We start from the raw sequence: 17349 nt of genomic DNA, 5'->3' as shown, positions 1-17349 counted from the left end.
AATCAAGCAGGTCATCAGCAGAGCCAGAAAGCTCACAGAGAACAGAACAGCTTTTATCAAGGTATGACATTTTCTCAGCTCCTTATCTCTCTGCATCTCTGGCACACTCAGAACTGAGAAGGGAGATGTCTTTTCCAACCTACTCCTACAGGCAGTTCACTTACCACAAAACCCAAACTTTCTCCAAGATTTTGGCTTGACATAAGGAAGTTGGGCTCCCAACTCCTCCTCCAAACCAGCAGCTCTTTAGAGTTCCCTTTCCTCCCACTATTTAACCAAGACACTGAACCCTTTCCTAAAGCACAGTTATTGTCACCTCTGGAGAGCAAAACACTGAGCTCCCCCCTTGCTGGACTTGGCAGAGTACTGAGCAAGGTGCTGCCAGCAGCCTCTCACAGCAAGAGGAGAGCTTTGAGATGAGGAAGGACAAGTTCAGTCTGTTTAGAGCAAAGATCTGTGAAGGCAGCAGCTGGATGAGTCCATCAGGGGCAACTCAGCCACCTGAAATAAAACACTGCTTCAGCAGGAGAGGGTGCAGTGGAACAGCCATGCTGTAAACACTCCTGGTTTGGAGTCAGGCCACCCTGGTGTCACTGGAGTGGCCACATCCAGAGGAGCCTGCTTACACCTACCCAGACATTTGGCTGTGCAGAGCTGGGATGAGATCACATCATCCTTTTGCTGGCATTTGGATTTCAAAGGGAATGCCAAGGCCTTCAATAGAATCCACACTGTCTGATCTTGCTAGGAAATTTGGACTAAACATTTCATTTGGAAGCTGTAAAAGCAGCTCTGGAGGCAGTTGGGGAGCTAAGGGGTCAGGCATGAAAGACACCCAGAAACACAGATCAATGCACCTCTGCACATGCTTAAAAGACACCCTTCACTTGCAGATGTAGAGAGAGGTGTAGTCTTATCACCATGCAGAACCTCTGCTCCTCACACAACAGCTTCCTGAGCTTCAAGGCTCAGATTTTCTACCTGTGTTTTTTTAATTCATGGATCAGAGAGCCTGCAAAAGACCATGGAGATGTGGTAGGTGCCTGGTCTCCATTTCAGATGGTAACTTCCACTGCCAGAGCAGAAACATGCAGCCTGATTTCCACCACTGGTCTAAGTGAATGATGGTTGCTGTGCCACAAGAGTCTCTTGCAAAAATCAAACCAAGCCAACAAAAAAAACCCACCCCAACCCCAACAGCTAAGAAACTCCTGCTCCCCACCCCCTAATAAATCAATCAAATAATCAAAAGAGGTGGCAAGATTGGTCTACACAATGGCCAAAGAGAAACAGGGGCCAGGAGAGAATGATTATTGAAGATGGTGCCTGAATGATGACCAAAGCTCCTTCAGCTTTCTTACTCACATTAGTGCATCCTATCCTGCAACCTGAGCAACACCAAAGCATCACTCAAAGGTGTGTTCCCTGCTCCTCTGGGGACAGCCCACTCCCCTGGTTTATCTGGAAGTCTGTCCAGTTTCCTTCTTGTTCATGTGAGGCTTTTGCAGAGCAACAAGGCAGGGAAACCATGCTTCAAACCACTGGGACATCTAGAGTGTGAAGTTGTCTCTGTAGTTCTCCCGTGAGCCCTGCACTCACAGAAAGCACTGGAGCTTGGTTCTGGGAAGAGATCCAGATTCCAAGTTGGCAGCACCCTTTGAGAAATGCCAGGTTTCTCCCATTTGCCAGATCCTGACTTATGGGTAAACAACCTGAGGACTCAAGATCCTGGGCTCCACCAGCAGGACCAGCTGTGAAGAAGCATGCACAGCCCCTGGCCCAGATCCAGCGCTCCTCCTCTCTAACACTGCCCTGCTCTGAGGTTGAAGGGTGGTGATCAGCAAATGCCACAACACCCCCCAGATACCATCCCACCTAAGTGAACTTGGGGTCAGAACTCCCATTTTCTGAGCCCCTGCAACACAAGCCACCTGATGCTCTCAACCTGAATACTGTGGTTCAGGCCCACAGGAGGTGTCCCTGCCCATAGGGAGGAAGGATTGGAACTAGATCATCTTTAAGGTCACTTTCCAACCCAAGTCATTCTATTCTATTGGGTGCAGCCCCTCTATGCCCAGGAAGTGGCACTCAGCTGCTGAGAAGCCAACTGCTGGTGAGCAGCAACGATGCAAGGAAGCATCAAAGCAGGCTGGTTGGGTGAGTTTGGAACACTGGGGGGGCCTTGAGCATCCATTCACACAGGATTGGCTTTTGCAAGACACCACTGAAAAGCAAATTAACACAGAGAGAAGGAAGGAATCTGAATTTCTGCTTTCCCACTGTCAAATCCAGATGTGTTCAGGATATCAGCTATGTGGCTGACCTTGCCCTCCTTGCAGGAGACAGGGGGGCAGGCACAAGAGAAGTTTTCCCTTGGCCAGAAGAGCAGCACCACTTGACATCACCCAGCCACTGATTGGTGACAGGGTGCACGGTGATAAAGAAAAGTGTGTGCTGACAGCCCCCTTGGCACTGCCAACCCAACCCCTGTGCTGCTGCTGCTCTTCATGGACTGTAAAACAGGCTCCAACTTAAGCCTTCCTCCCCCCTAGATTTCCATGTTGGAAAATGAAGCGGTGGGAATGGAAGATTGCTAAAGGGAAAGGCCAGCATAAGCTTAGCTGAGATAAGAGACTTCTGTTGTCAATTTGGGGGAACTTCTCCCCCCATCACCTCGGAACCTAAGGACACAGTGAGACCTCCTCTAGTACCAAAGTGGTGCTTTGGGAGCCTGTCTCTACACTGGGAAGGGAATCCATGTCCCTATGAATAGGACAAGAAAGCTTTTGCAGGGCACACTGTACCATGTGCTTTTCCAAAGGCCTGATGGCTAACACAGGGAGCTAGCAGTGGGACTTCCCTCTTCTCCAGGAGATGCTGGGCAGGAAATGTTCACCTCCAGTGTGTACCTGGCATGAGTCCAGACATGCTCCACATCACAGCATGTCCCACAGAACACCAAAAAGAGAGAAGTTCTCCAAAAAGCCTGCCAGCTTTCCCAGCCACTGCTAATTGAATCTGTACCCTCATGTGGTCACTGAAGCAGAGAGATCCAGCAAATCCAAGTGACTAAGGAATTAAGGTAGCCAGTCCCAGCCCCCCAGGAGGCTGCCATGGGATTTAGGAGTGACCTTGGGACATTAGCTGTCTCCCACTGAGCTCAGAGGTCTGGGAAGACCTCACAGCCCACACCTTGATACCAGCACCCTTCATCAGCTCCTAAAGGGACCTTGCCATGCAGTGCGTCCACCAAACCAAACAAGTAGCCCAGGGCTGACACATTCAGGAAGACAGGAGTTACAGACTGCTGCTGAAGGAGGACAGAAAGTGCAGAAGCCTTCCACAGGGAGTAGAAGAATATGAATATATTCAACACAGATCTATTTATCAAGTTGTGTCTGTGTTTGGAGTATGATCAAGTCATTCATCATTTCTTCCCTCCAGCCAACCTAACTGGATCCTACTTGTATTTGTTCAGTGCAGGCAATAGTGCTGGCACTACACTGGGTGCATGAACACACACCCCCCTACAGAAGAGGAAAATGCACAAGGCAGAGGGTCTCCAGGAGACCAGAGAGCCTGCCTGTGGCAAGTGTGCTACATGGAGTCCTCTGATGCACCCATTTCTAGGTCACTCTTCCAACTAGGGGAGAGGAAGGAGGGAAGGGGGAGCAGGGGACACTGACCTGAGAAGCACTCATAGTATGGCTACCCAGAAGTGCACCTGCTCAGATGCTCCCCTCAAATGTCAGCACATGAAACCACCTGGTCAGAAGTCTGAATGCCACAGCATCCTCTTAGATTCTAGCAGCAGCAGCTGCCACAAGCACACAGAGAAAACACTGGCTGCTGGCACTGCTGCTGCTTTTGCCTTCCACTCTGGTCACACACACACACACACACACAGAGCCTTGTGCATGTGGAAATGGGAAGGGATTCGGGGGGGATCAAGAAATGGTGGTAGAGGAGGGAAAGAACCCCCACCGTTCAGGCAGGGTAAAACAAGAAGGGGAGGGCTCACTGGTGTAATTTCGGGGTTGGTCCAAGATGATGTCATAGCACTGAGCAAGTGCCATGGCCAAACAGTGGGGACTTTCTAACGCTCCCCATCCATCTGACCTCTACTAGCATCGAGCTGAAATATTGTGGATGACATTCCTTTCAGCTTCCAAAGGCCATTTTTCAGCCCTCTCCCTCCAAAAGGGGCTGCTGCCGACCGCAGCCCGGGCGGATGCACGGTGGGGGAGGCGGCACGGCAACTAACTCTTCCGGCACACACCCCTTTCCCTACTACAAAGGCATCCACGGCAATCACATTTGCAAGAGTACAAATCTTGATGGATTCATCCCCTCCCCCTCCCTCTTTGTAAGCCCACAGCCCCCGCTGTAAGCCCTCTCCGTTATCGCAGCCCAGCAACCCTCGCTTAGGGATCAAGCTGGAGGATGCAGCCACGGCAGGGCTGCTCGAAGGAAATGAATGAATGAATGAATGAATGGATGGATGGATGGATGGATGGAGGGGGGAGGAAAAAAAAATCCAACAACAAAAAAAATCCCACCAAAAAAACCACACACACACACACACAACACCCAAAAAAATCCCCCCCCCCTCCCAAAACCCCCCCAAAAACCCACCCCAGCCAGCAGCTCAGCTGGGAAGCAGCAAGCTTATTGTTTCAAACCCCGTCTGCAGCTGCATCTCCAAGGCATTTCAGCACATTTCCCACGAGCACACATCCACACTTCATGCACAGGCAAATAAATAGATTGACAAAAGATCAGTGGTGAGGAGGGGTGGGGGGAAATAAAGAGAGGGGGGAAGAAAACAAAAAAGGGGAGGGGGGGGGGAGGGCAATCTGAGATGGTAATAACTTCACCCTGCAAGGTGGCTTCTCTCACAGAGACTGGAAATACAGAGAGATGGAGAATCACAGAATGAGAGGGGTTGGAAGGGACCTCATGAGAAGGGTTGGAAGGGACCTCTGGAGACCATCTAGTCCAACCTTCCCCCCCACCCCCCAAAATAAAGATATATATATATATATATATAAATGCTTGAGATCTCACACCCAGGGAGCTAAAATATCTTCCAGTGCAATACCCAGTTGCTATGCCAACAACAACAACAACAAAATAATTAGGAGGGGTTGGGGGGGAGAATATTAAAAGGGGGGGGGGGGGAATAAATAAATCACCAAAATACATCACCCCACAACCAACCAAACCCCCACAAACCCAGACAGGAATCCCTGAGCCCTCGGTGGAGGGCGAGGTGGGAAGAGGGGAGGTGGGGTGGGGTGGCCGCTTACCAAAGATGCTGATTTGATTGTGGCAAAGCGCTCTCGGTTCCGGTAGTGGAGGGCCTGATTCTGCACTGACTGGGTAGGCCGCACCTCAGGCCTGCGATCCCTGTGGCCCACCTCATCCCTTATAAATACATGATCCTGCAGAAACGGATAAAAAGAAGGAGAAAGTCCGGCTGTGCTCTTCCCGCGGCGGCTGCCTGGCTCTCAGCCCTCTGTCTGCACAAGCGCCGCTGTTGGAGAGGCATAGTTCAGCTGGCTGCTAGCCCCGGCAGCTCCCACCGTACAAAATGAATAAGCAACACATTGCAGGCTGGGGTTCGGCGTCAGCTGATCGCTAGCGGGATGCCTTTCGAATCCCTGGCTCCACTTCTCTCTCTCTCTCCTCTTTTTTTTTCCCCCCTCTCCTTTTCTTTCTTTCTGTGTGTGTGTGGGTTTTTTTTTTTCCTCGCTCTCTCTCCTTTCTTCCCTTCCCCCTTTTTTGTTTTGTCTTTAACCCTTCAGCGTTACAGAGGTGCCACAAAGACCCAGCCTCAACGGCACAACGCGATGCAGAGCGGTCGGACTCCTCGGGAAGGTCGGCTTCAAGCACCGCAAGCCAGCAGCAATCCCCCGGAAAACGTGATTTCCATCTCTAGCCAGGAAGGTGCTGTCCCCTTTTAACACCAGAGCAACATTTTGCCTCATTCCCTTTGCTGAGTGGTTTGGTCCTCGGTAGGGTTTCTTTGTCTCCTGCTTGCTATCTGCCGTGGAGGACGAGCATCCTGGCTAAAACCACGGCAGGCAGGAGAGGACCGGGAAAGCCTCCGTGACCATTCAGGGATCCTGCTTTCCAGTCATGATCCTGCCTGGTTCTAGCACTTTCTCTCCACAGCCCACAAAGGATTTTTTTTTAATTATTTTTTTATTTTTTTTCCCCCCTTTTCCTCCCTTTTAAAGCCACAGCTCCCAGCTTTCGGCAGGGATGGCTCCGGCGCTCGCCCGCACGGCTTCGCGCGGCGCGGTTCTGCCGCTGCCGAACGCCGCCCGCCAGCTTCGCCCCGGAACAAGGCTCTGGAGGAGAGACCTCCCCCACTCCCCTAGCAAGAAAAGTTGCTGAGGAAAAAAAACCCATAAATAAATGCCACCCCAATCCTGCTACTTGAAGTGGTGACTGCCAAAAGGTAGTGTACAGAACAGAGCAGAACGAACCAGGTTGGAAGAGACCTTCAAGATCGTCGCGTCCAACCTATCGTCCAACACCACCTAATCAACTAACCCATGGCGCCAAGCACCCCATCCAGTCTCCTCCTAAACACCTCCAAGGATGGCGACTCCACCACCTCCCTAGGCAGCCCATTCCAATGGGCAATCACTCTCTCTATGAAGAGTTTTTTCCTAACATCCAGTCTGAACCTCCCCTGGCGCAGCTTGAGAGTACCCCCAGGCTATACCCTCAGGATGGAGCAGCCTTTGGACACCAGGCACTGCCTCACCCCGCAGCATGCCCCAGCGGTGTTGGACTCTGCGATGATGGTGGCTGGTGTTGGTACATCTGCCACGCTGCCATCTACCACTGCTTTGGGACTCCCATCCTCAAGCTCCAGCTCCTAAGAACTCGAAGGAAAACCAAGGCTCTTCCTGAATTAAATCATAGAATTGTTTCGGCTGGAAGAGACCTCCTAAGATCAAGTCCAACCATCAACCTAACTCCAACACGGCCCTTAAAGCATGTTCTGAATTGCCACAAGCTGTCAGGGGTGCAAAGTAAAGGCTATAAACATGAGCAAACACCAAACAAAAGGCTCCAACCCTCGCAGAGAACAGCCAACTCCATCTGTGACTCACTGCCTCCATGCAACAGGTGCCTGCAGGCAAGCAGAGGCAGCTTTGTCACCCTGCCAATACCAGAGCAGACACCTGTAAGGTCAGAAAGCCCTGTGGTGAGAAACCAGCCAATATGGAGCAGCACCTCCACCATGCTGACTGCTGTCATGCTGATGCTCCTTCCCCACTCTGCAGACAATTGTTTTCCTCTCTGATGTCCTCAGTTTCTAGCTGTGATTGGACAACCTGGTCTAGTGGAAGTTGTCCCTGCCCATTGGCAGGGGGTTGGAACTAGATGATCCTGAATGTCCCTTCCCACCCAAACCAGTCTATGAATCTGTGAGAAGGCAGAATGGTTTCAAGCTGAGGGAGAGCAGGTTTAGACTAGATATTGGGAAGAAGTTCTTGGGAACTTCTTGGGAAGAAGTATGAGGGTAGGAGGACTCTGGAACATGCTGCCCAGGGAGGTTGTGGATGCTTCTTCCCTGGGGTTAGTTAACGCCAGGTTGGATGAGGCCTTGGGCAACCAAGTCTAGTTGAGAGGTGTCCCTGCCCAAGGTGGGCAGGCTGGAGTCGGTGATCTCTAAGGTCCCTTCCAACTTAATCCATGGTCTGATTCTATTTCATTTTCTTCTCCCAAAAGCTTGCTCAGTGACTCTGCAATTGTACCTCCTTCCAGGGGCTGGCACAAATCAGGAAGTTGGTTTTGAAACTTTTAGTTCCAGCTCTGTCAGAAAGAGATGCAAAACTGGGACCCTGGCTCAGGTTACTCATCAAGTAAAACCTGATGGAAAGCACCTCAGAAAAATCATCACTTTTGGGTCAGGGTTATCTTCTCAGCCCTAAATCTGCATTTCAAACACTGGTTTGTTGTTAAAGCTATGTATCTCCTGTGTACATCTCACTTTCCATCTCTTCCCTGTGTTCACTGCAATACTTCAGACATTCTCAGATTACAGCTCACATGGAACCATCAAAGTCCTTCTATTTAGGGTCAACCATCTAGAACCTCCAACCTCCTGCTAGAGCAGTAATTTGTTCTTCTGGCTGTACCATCTCCTGCATGAAGAGTTTTCAAGCTGGTAACCCCCTCATGGGGGTATTTGGCTGGATGTTGGCTTTGAAATCATAGAATGGCAGTAGTTGGATGGGACCTCTAGAGATCATCTAGTCCAACCCCCTTGCCAAAACAGGATCACCTAGAGCAGGTCACACAGAACACATCCTTCACCACAAGTGGGTCTTGAAAATCTCCAGAGAAGAAGACTCCACAACCTCTCTGGACAGCCTGTTCCAGAGCTCCAGCACCCTCACAGTGAAGCTGTTCCTCATGTTGAGGTGGAACTTCCTGGGTTCCAGTTTGTGCCCACTGCCCCTCATCCTATCATTGGGCACCACTGAAAAGAACCAGGCCCCTTCTTCTTGACACCTACTCCTCAGATAATTCTAAACATTAATAAGATGTCCTGCCAGTCTTCTCTTCTCCAGGCCAAACAGCCCCAGGTCTCTCAGCCTCTCCTCCTCAGACACACAGATGTTCCAGTCCCCTCATCACCCTTATAGCCTCTGTTGGACACTCTCTAGTATACTTCTGTCCCTCTTGAACTGGGGAGCCCAGAACTGGACATGTTACTTCAGAGGAACCCTCACTAGGACAGAGTACAGGGCAGGGAGAACCTCCCTTGACCTGCTGGCCACATTCTTCTTAATGCACCATGTTTGTGGAAGTTAATCTCTGGATAAAGAGAGATGCAGCAGTCAGCACATTTGCTCAGACACACACTGATGCACCTGTACCACGATGCACAGTGACACCAGCTGGGTGTCTAAATGGTTACCATTGGTGTGCTGTCTGAGCATCCTAAGAGTGCTCTCCTCAGTGATGAGTCTTGCTCAAGGTCACCTGATAGTAAGAACCTGAGTTTTGCTCTCCAGTCCCCAAGCCAGTTCAACCACATGATGTCTTTTTGGTCCTTCTCACCTGCCCCCAACACCAGCACAACATTGCACCAACAGCTGCTTAGCACCACTGCCATGCATTTTTAAGAGCAACACTAACAGCAGGTTGCTAACAGCATCTTCCTCTTATGTCCCAGATATTCTGGCTAGACCCCTGCCTGATAACACTTGATAATTACACTGAGCAGATAATTTTTGCTTTGTTTTCAGAGAAAGATTGGAGCCTGTTCCAAGAAGCACTAGGGGAAAACCACCAAATGCACACTGCTGCAACAAAACTTCTTAGCAGAATAAAATACCTGCTCAGGAGACAACTGGAACATGCAAGCTGGAGAAGCAAACAGAAAACAACTCAATAGGTAGATGGGAGCTGGGCTCATTCCTGCAGAAAGGAAAATTTTGCCTCCAAATTTAATCACAGCAAAGCCAGGCAGAAAGATCTATAAATCTGATCTGCTGTTTACAGTGTTTCAGAAGACAATGCTGGCATGTGGCTGAAGCAACCCTTAGAATCACATAATGGTTTGGGTTGCAATAGTCCTCTAGAACCATCCAGTCCAACTCTCAATCCACCACCACCATCACCACTAAACCCTGTCCCAAAGTGCCATGGCCACAGGTTTCCTGAACAGCTCCAGGGATGGTGACTCCACCATTTCCCTGGGCAGCCTCCTCCAATGCCTGACCACTCTTGCAGCAAAGGAATTTCTCCTAACCTCCAACCTGAACTTTCCCTGGCACAGTTTTAGGCCATTTCCTCTCACCTGATACTAAGGAAAAGAGACTGACCCCCACCTCACTACAGCTCTTGCACTAACACAGCACCAAACACAAGAATTAACAAAGCACAACCACAAAACCAAGTCCCACCACCTTCAACAGCTGACCTGGAAACCAACACAGACCCAGACTGCAACCTCAGATCGCTCTGCACTACCCTGAAGCTGAAAAATCCAAACTTTCAACTCAGCAGGAACATTCACAGAATCACAGAGTGTCAGGGTTTGGAAGGCACCTTCAATGCCTGTGGAGTCCAACTCCACCTGCCCAGAGCAGGATCACCTAGGGCAGGCCACACAGGAACACATCCCAGGTGGATTTTGAATGTCTCCAGCGAATGAGACTCCAGAAGCTCTCTGGGCAGCCTGCTCCAGGGGCTCTGTCACCCTCACATGGAAAAACTTTCTCCTTATGTTCCCATGGAACCTCCTATGCTTACACCCATTGCTCCTTCTCCTGTTATTGGACATCACTGAGCAGAGCCTGGCTGTGTCCTCCTGACATTGCCTTTCACATCTTTATAAACATGAATGAGGTCATCCCTCAGGCTCCTCTTCTCCCACCTCCCTCAGCCTTTCCTCACAAGGAAGATGTTCCACTCCTTCCCCATCATCTTTGTGGCTCTTGCCCACTGCAAACCAAACCAAAGCCTTCACAGGCACTGTTTTCACAGGAGGATTCACTCCCTGGAAGGCCTGCCAGCCTCCCTGACAAACAGGAGAGGCAATTTCTGAGCCGTAGTAAGGACCTGAAGAGAACTGCAGCGACTCCCTTCTAAGAATTTAAAGGGCCCAGGAAAACAAGAGTGTGCCATCATTTGTTTTCATACAGGGGCACTAAATGCCTCAATGATCTACAGAGAGGTTTAAGTATCAGCAGTCTTTCAAGAAAAGCCTTCATGTCACCAACCTGCTTGACATGATTCCAGAAGGTCCACGAGGGGTCACGGCTGCCGGCACACGCAAGCCAAAACTCAGTAAGTCATTACCTAAATGGCCTTTACATCTCATAAAGCCAACATCTTTTCCAAGTATGACTCATAAATCTTGATATGTAGGAAAACAGCCTCAGCTGGAACTCGTGTGGAGCTGCCATGCCAGAGCTCTCCCCAGCCAGAGCATCCAGCAGGAATGCTGCACATTAATCATGGCAGCGATAGTTGGTTTTTAATGGCTTTGGAAAGTCACTCAGGTTGCAGCAGTTATTACAGAATTACCTTTTTATTGCAGACATTGGGCAAGAATTTTGTGATTGTCAACTACAAGCATCCTCTTTTCATCCTTCTGCTAGAAGCCAGATTTTAATGAGATTTCCCTGCCATTTTCATTGCCCAAGTGTCAGCTCCAGAAGTACTGATGACGTTAAGGGTCGAGTAAGTAACAGTGACAACTCTGTATTGCCTCTTACACATGACCCCAGGCACTTCCATCCTGCATTTTACAACACAGAAAGAACCTGGACCTGATGGAGTAGGTCCAGAGGAGGGCCACGAAGATTATCAGGGGGCTGGAACACCTTTGCTAACAAGGACAGGATGAGGGAGCTGGGGTTGTTTAGCCTGGAGAAGAAAAGGCTTCAGGGAGACCTACTAGTGGCCTTCCAATACCTGAAAGGGGCTACAAGAAGGTTGTAGAAGGACTGTTTACAGAGGCCTGGAGTGATGGAGTGAGGGGCAATGGTTTGAAATTAGAGGAGATTTAAATTGGATGTTAGGAACAAGTTCTTTACCTCCCCTGAAGGGGCCTGTTCCAATTCCACAGGTGTTAGTAGATACATACACATATATGTATTAATAGACATACATGCAAAGCAGCTTTCCCTTTAAAATTGCATTTCCCCACCTGAAAGGGGGTATTTCCCCACCTGAAAGGGAGTTGATCTCTTCTCCCAGGCAACCAGCACCAAAACAAGAGAACACAGTCTCAAGCTGTGCCAGGGGAAGTTTAGGCTGGAGGGGAGGAGAAAGTTCTTCCCAGAAAGATCAATTGGCCACTGGAATGTGCTGCCCAGGGAGGTGGTGGAGTCACCCTCCCTAGAGGATTGGATGTGGCACTTGAAGCCATGGTTTAGTTAGTCCTGAGGTGTTGGGTGCTAGGTTGGACTTGATGATCTCTGAGGTCTTTTCCAACCTTATTGATTCTCTGATTCCCAAAGTAGCAGAGAAGAACAATGTTAAAAATAACCATCCTGCACTGGACTAAATCAATATTGTTGCACCCTGGAATACATCCTGCTCCACAGTCTAAATTTGCCTGCTGCCTACATACAACAGAAGGTAACATTTGCCAGTTGAGAAGGTACCTACCCACTGAAAGAAGCAGTAATCACTGCCAGTTGTTAATGATTTTGTGAAGACCTGAGGCCTGTGCTTCCAAAATCACCCCCAACCACCTGTGTTAAGTGATCTGCAGGTGATCTCTTTTGCCATTACCTCAGGGAAAAGTGTGCAACAGACCCTGGTTTTGAAAAAGCCCAAACAGGTAACAAACCTTCCATGGAGTGTCATGTTCATGGATTCCACTCAACTGAAGGGCCAGGAGGATGAGCAAAGGGCTGGAGCACCTCTCCTATGAGGACAGACTGAAGGAGTTGGGGCTGTTCAGTCTGCAGAAGAGAAGGCTCCAAGGTAACCTAGTTGTGGCCTTCCAGTATCTGAAGGGGGTCTACAGGAAGGCTGGGGAGGGACTGCTCAGGATCTCAGGTAGTGATAGGACTAGGGGGAATGGAATGAAGCTGGAGGTGGGGAGATTCAGGCTGGAGGTGAGGAGGAAGTTCTTCCCCATGAGAGTGGTGAAGCCCTGGAATGGGTTGTCCAGGGAGGTGGTTGGGGCCCTGTCCCTGAAGGTGTTTAAGCCCAGGCTGGATGAGGCTCTGGGCAGCCTGATCTAGTGTGGGGTGTCCCTGCCCATGGCAGGGGGGTTGGAACTAGCTGATCCTTGTGGTCCTTTCCAACCCTGACTGATACTATGATATTATGAATGCCTTCACCTCAGGAAAACCACTACACAGAAGCTCAAGAGGACTGAATTCACAGCAGCAGAATCTCCCTGTGTTTCCACTTCAGGAGTGTCCCACCATCACTATAAACCAAAACACCATTCTTCAACTAAGCAGGTACTCTGCTGCTTTCACAAAGGAAGTTCATGTCTGATGAGAGGGGCTCCCATTTTGTTTTCCATCAGCTGTAATGACCCTGAGCAGTCAGCCAAACTGTGACTGCTGTGTAAATCAGCCCCTCAAACCCTTCTGTTTTCATGCATGCACCAGTGCATGCCTGGATAAGTGCTGAACGATGCAAAACTGAAGTTACCACACACTCCTGAAACCTACACAGCATGAGAAAGGAGAGCCAAGTATAATCACCCACAGCCTACAGTCAGTTGTGCCCCTCTTCATCCAGTGTGACTCTCTGGGCTGGTATTTTGCACCTACCACTGTTTTCAGCAAGTTGAAAATGAAACCACTTCTAAATGTGCTGTTGTGCTGTTGAAACCTATGCAACTTACCTGCCAGCATCTCTAAATGGCTCAGGTTGGAAGGGTCCTCAGAGATCATCTACTCCAATCCCCCCTGCCATGGACAGGGATACCTCTCAACTAGACATGGTTGCTCAAGGCCTCCTCTAACCTGGCACTGAACACCTCCAGAGAAGAGGCATCCATAACCTCCCTGGACAGCTTGTTCCAGAGTCTCACCACCCTCCTACTGAGGAACTTCTTCCTAAGATCCAGTCTAAACCTATTCTCCCTCAGCTTCAAGCCATTCCTCCTTGTCCTGTCACTAGACACCCTTATGAAAAGTCCCTCTCCCACCTTCCTGCAGGTTCCCTTCAGGTATTGGAAGGCAGAGAGAAGGTACCCCTGGAGCCTTCTCTTCTCCAGACTGAACAACCCCAGCTCCCTCAGCCTACCCGCATAGCAAAGGTGCTCCAGCCCTTGGATCATCCCTGTGGCCATCCTCTGGACTCACTCCAATAGCTCTGTGTTCTTCTTATAACAGGGACACCAGAACTGGATGCAGTATTCAAGGTGGGGTCTCACAAGAGCAGACTAAAGGGGCAGAATCCCCTGTCTTGCCCTGCTGGCCACACTCCCAGCACAAAATTTGCCTTCTGGGCTGCACAAGCACACTGCTGGCTCATGGGGAGCTTCTCAGCAATCAACACCTCCAAGCCTTTTTCTTCAGAGCTCTCAACCCACTCTCCCCCAAGCTTATATTTGATGCCAAGGGCTGGCCTGACCCAGATGCAAGACCTGGCACTTTGACTTGTTGAGCTTCATGCAGTTTGCACTGGTCCACTTCTCAAGCCTGTTAAGACCCCTCTGGATGATCCCTTCCCTCAAGCAAGTCCAGTGCATCACACAGCTTGGTGTCACCAGCAAACTCGCTGTGGGTGCACTCAATGCCACTGTCCACGTCACTGACAAAGATATTAAACAGTACTGGACCCAGGGGAGACCCCTGAGGAACTCCACTGGTCTCCACCTGGACACTGAGCCATTGATCACATCTCTTTGAGTGTAACCATCTAGCCAGTTCCCTATCCACTGAGTGGTCCAACCATCAAGTCCACATCTCTCCATCTTAGAGCAATCTTTTGTTGAAGACAAGCTTTCTTGAGAGCTCCCTTTCCCAAGTGCTTCAACACTCAATGACACAACACTTATTTCAGGAGGAAAAACAGCTCACAAGTATTTAGTTAGTTAAAACTCCAGGCTTTGCTGTGACCTTACACGATGAGATATGCAGACACTTCATGCTGCTGGGATGTTTTAGCTCCTCTGGCAAAACCAAGCACAGATACACTGTGAAGCTCTCTGCAAATACACACAACCTACATGGTACTGCCCACTAGCAAACAACACTGCTAAGGCAAAGCCCAAACTATTGTAGTGAGATGATCTTAAGACGAGGGGCTGGTTTGAAGCGAGACAACTTGAGCTTGGCATTCAGTGCTAAGAAAACGAGAGGCAAACAGATCACAACATGCAGCAAGAGAGCAGAAAAAGCACTGAGTGGAAGTTGAATCAAAACATACCTCGTGGGAAGGGTCCAAAGTTCACTTTCACTTCTCATGAGGAAAATCCAAGTGCAAGCAGCAGGTTTTAATCATACACTGTGACTGGTAATTGGTTAGCTTGGCTGCCACAACCACTTGTCACCACACCGGACAAGACGGTACAACCATTCACAAGGGACACAGGGACTGATGTTCCAAGCAGAGATGAAGAGGTGCACATGCAGGGCTGGCTAAGGAGGCATGCAGTTAAGTCTGTGTGAACCCTACCTAGCCAGTGACAGTTCTACCTCTCCTCAGTGGCCCCTCTTGATTTTCAGAGGTTATTCAAAGGCAGTTGAGCTTTTAAAGAAAACAAACAAAAAAGACCCCCAACAAACAGAACTCGACTCTGGCAAGCCCAACACCAGCTCCTGCTCTCAGCAGAAGGCTCAGCACAAGAGCACAGCACACTGGGGGGGGTGTCAGCCAACGTGAGCAATAGCAGGGACTGCAGGAAGCTATGGAGAGCACCAGGGAACATACCTTCTTATGGACAACGGAGGAAGTGGAATTAATTGTGCTCTCGTCACTATGCATCATGACCAGTTCAGGGCTGCTCTCATCCAGGACCTCCTGCATGCTGCTCACACTGCTGCTCTGACTGCCTGTGCTCACAGACATGCTTGGGATGGAATGGTTGCTGCCCAGACTGTCCATCTTCCTACTCAGGTTTGATCCATGCTCACTGTCCTATAAAACAAGGGGCATCAGTTACAAACACTGCAGGAGATCACCTGCCCAGCACTGTGCCTGCAGTGCCCAGAGGTTGTTTTAAAGGGCAGCTCTGCAGAGCTAAAGGTTCTTTGCTCATTATGTTGGCAGCTATGTTTCTCAGGGCTGCTTGGGTGGTGAAACATTCTCTATGGGGCAGTTAGCTTGTCTCTTTTCCCCTGCAATCTTACTCTATTAGGCTTCAAGGCAGGGTGCTGGTATTGTGTTTGGTTTGGGTTTTTTCCTCCCACATATCAGAAAGTCTGAGCATGGCTTAAAGAGGAGACATCCAGGAATACTGGATGGCTGGTGGAAGGAGTCTCACCATTAAAAGGAGTGATCAGTGTTCCAAGTTAGGATATGCTGCAGCACATTTTGTGAGTCAGAAGGCTGCAAGACAATGAACTCCATTGTTTACTGCTTGACAAACACCAAATGGTGCTTAACAGGTGTCAAGGTTTTACCTTCCATGTCCCAAGCAGGCAGCAACTGCATTTTGTCAAGCTAAAAACCCCTTTAACCTTGTGTTTTCAGCCAAGATGAATTCTTCATTCACCTTTAAGCATCTGACTCAAAAGAGCCTGAATTATTACAGTGATTGAGCCTGTTGCAATCCACTTAGGCATACAGAAAGAAATATTCCTTGCACAGGCCTTATTGTGGATTCTACAGAAAAATATCAGAAGTTGGAAGCTTCTTTTTCTTCTTGCATCCTCAGCAGCAGCACTGTGATCCTGGAGTATGTGCTTAAACCTGGAGTGATGTAGGGAATTTCTGGAGTCCTTTGCAAGGAACTGGTGGCTTTGAAGAGGTTAGCAAGGAGTTCACAGTGAGGACTGAGGACTCCCAACACCCTTCAGCTCCTGGTCTGAAATAAGTCTTGACTGGCCAAAACGAATGGCTTTGTTACTGCACCCAGCTTGTCCTGGCCTCCAGAGTGAGCTTGAGGAGAATTACATTGGAAATCAATTAAGAGGGTACTCATTGTGCTAGGGAAACAGCAGAAAAGAATCAAACTGACAGACTGGACAGATTTGTATGTGATTGGGGGATTATTTTTTTTTAAGCAATCAGCAGATCATTGAGAGCCTGTTGTGAGAGCCCTTAAAACCCAAACTGATGGTGTTCCATGGAAGACTTGTGCCCAGGGGAGTGAAAATGTCTTCAGAATGCTTGGAGAAAGTTGCAGAAGAAGTAACACCACGAAGCATCTGAGATGCTGGTATGGCAGTGTAGAATCAACAAATAACTCTCTGCACCAAGGACAGAGGTGGGACTGCAAATGCAACCCCAGCATGGACTTCCTGCCTCAAATACTTCCTAGATTCCTGCCCTGAGGAAGGCATTAGTAAAAATTTGAGGGTTAAAGACTTGCAATGTTCCTTTTCCAGCTGAGGTCTATGGTAGAAAAAAGGAACCATCTTGTGGCCTTTACAGTTGAGCAGCTCCTGTTAGGCAGCTGAGTAGTAACTGAAGCACATGTTATGTTTTCCTTTCCCTGCCAAGTTAGTGATGCACACGAGCAGCACGATCTCCTCCTGTGCTGCACGAGCTCGGTGGTAAAAGGCAGTGCAGAGCATGCTGTGCACATGCAGAGTGTGAGCTTCATTTGACTGTTAATTCCTAGAGATACAAGAGTGGGTTTTATTCCCCCCCCCCCCTCCCCCCCTTTTACAAGAGGAACAGAAGATACATCTTTGAGCCAGGTACTACCACATTTATCCTACTTGG

General features: G+C 49.4%; 1 protein-coding gene across 6 annotated transcripts in view; it reads right to left on the bottom strand.

Annotated features, from left to right (window-relative positions):
- Positions 1–17349, bottom strand: part of TAOK3 (TAO kinase 3) — a 120811-nt gene that overhangs the window by 17702 nt on the left and 85760 nt on the right. For 5 of the 6 annotated variants that reach the window (XR_010990209.1, XR_010990208.1, XM_068161763.1 and 2 more), the window contains 2 exons: positions 15391–15597; positions 5310–5444 (listed from right to left, as the gene is read on the bottom strand). Coding sequence is in view for 4 of the 6 variants with exons in the window: in XM_068161763.1 (XP_068017864.1) it covers positions 5310–5444; positions 15391–15597 (342 nt within the window). In the remaining 2 variants the exon portion in view is untranslated. The remainder of the gene's footprint in view (positions 1–5309; positions 5445–15390; positions 15598–17349) is intronic. The other variant, XM_068161767.1, reaches the window with a different exon arrangement.

The sequence above is a fragment of the Melanerpes formicivorus genome, unplaced genomic scaffold, assembly GCF_026170545.1.
Source record: "Melanerpes formicivorus ecotype bairdi unplaced genomic scaffold, bMelFor1.0.p_v2 SCAF_60, whole genome shotgun sequence".
In the NCBI taxonomy this organism is placed as follows: domain Eukaryota; kingdom Metazoa; phylum Chordata; class Aves; order Piciformes; family Picidae; genus Melanerpes; species Melanerpes formicivorus.
This window is presented reverse-complemented; position numbering and strand designations above follow the sequence as displayed.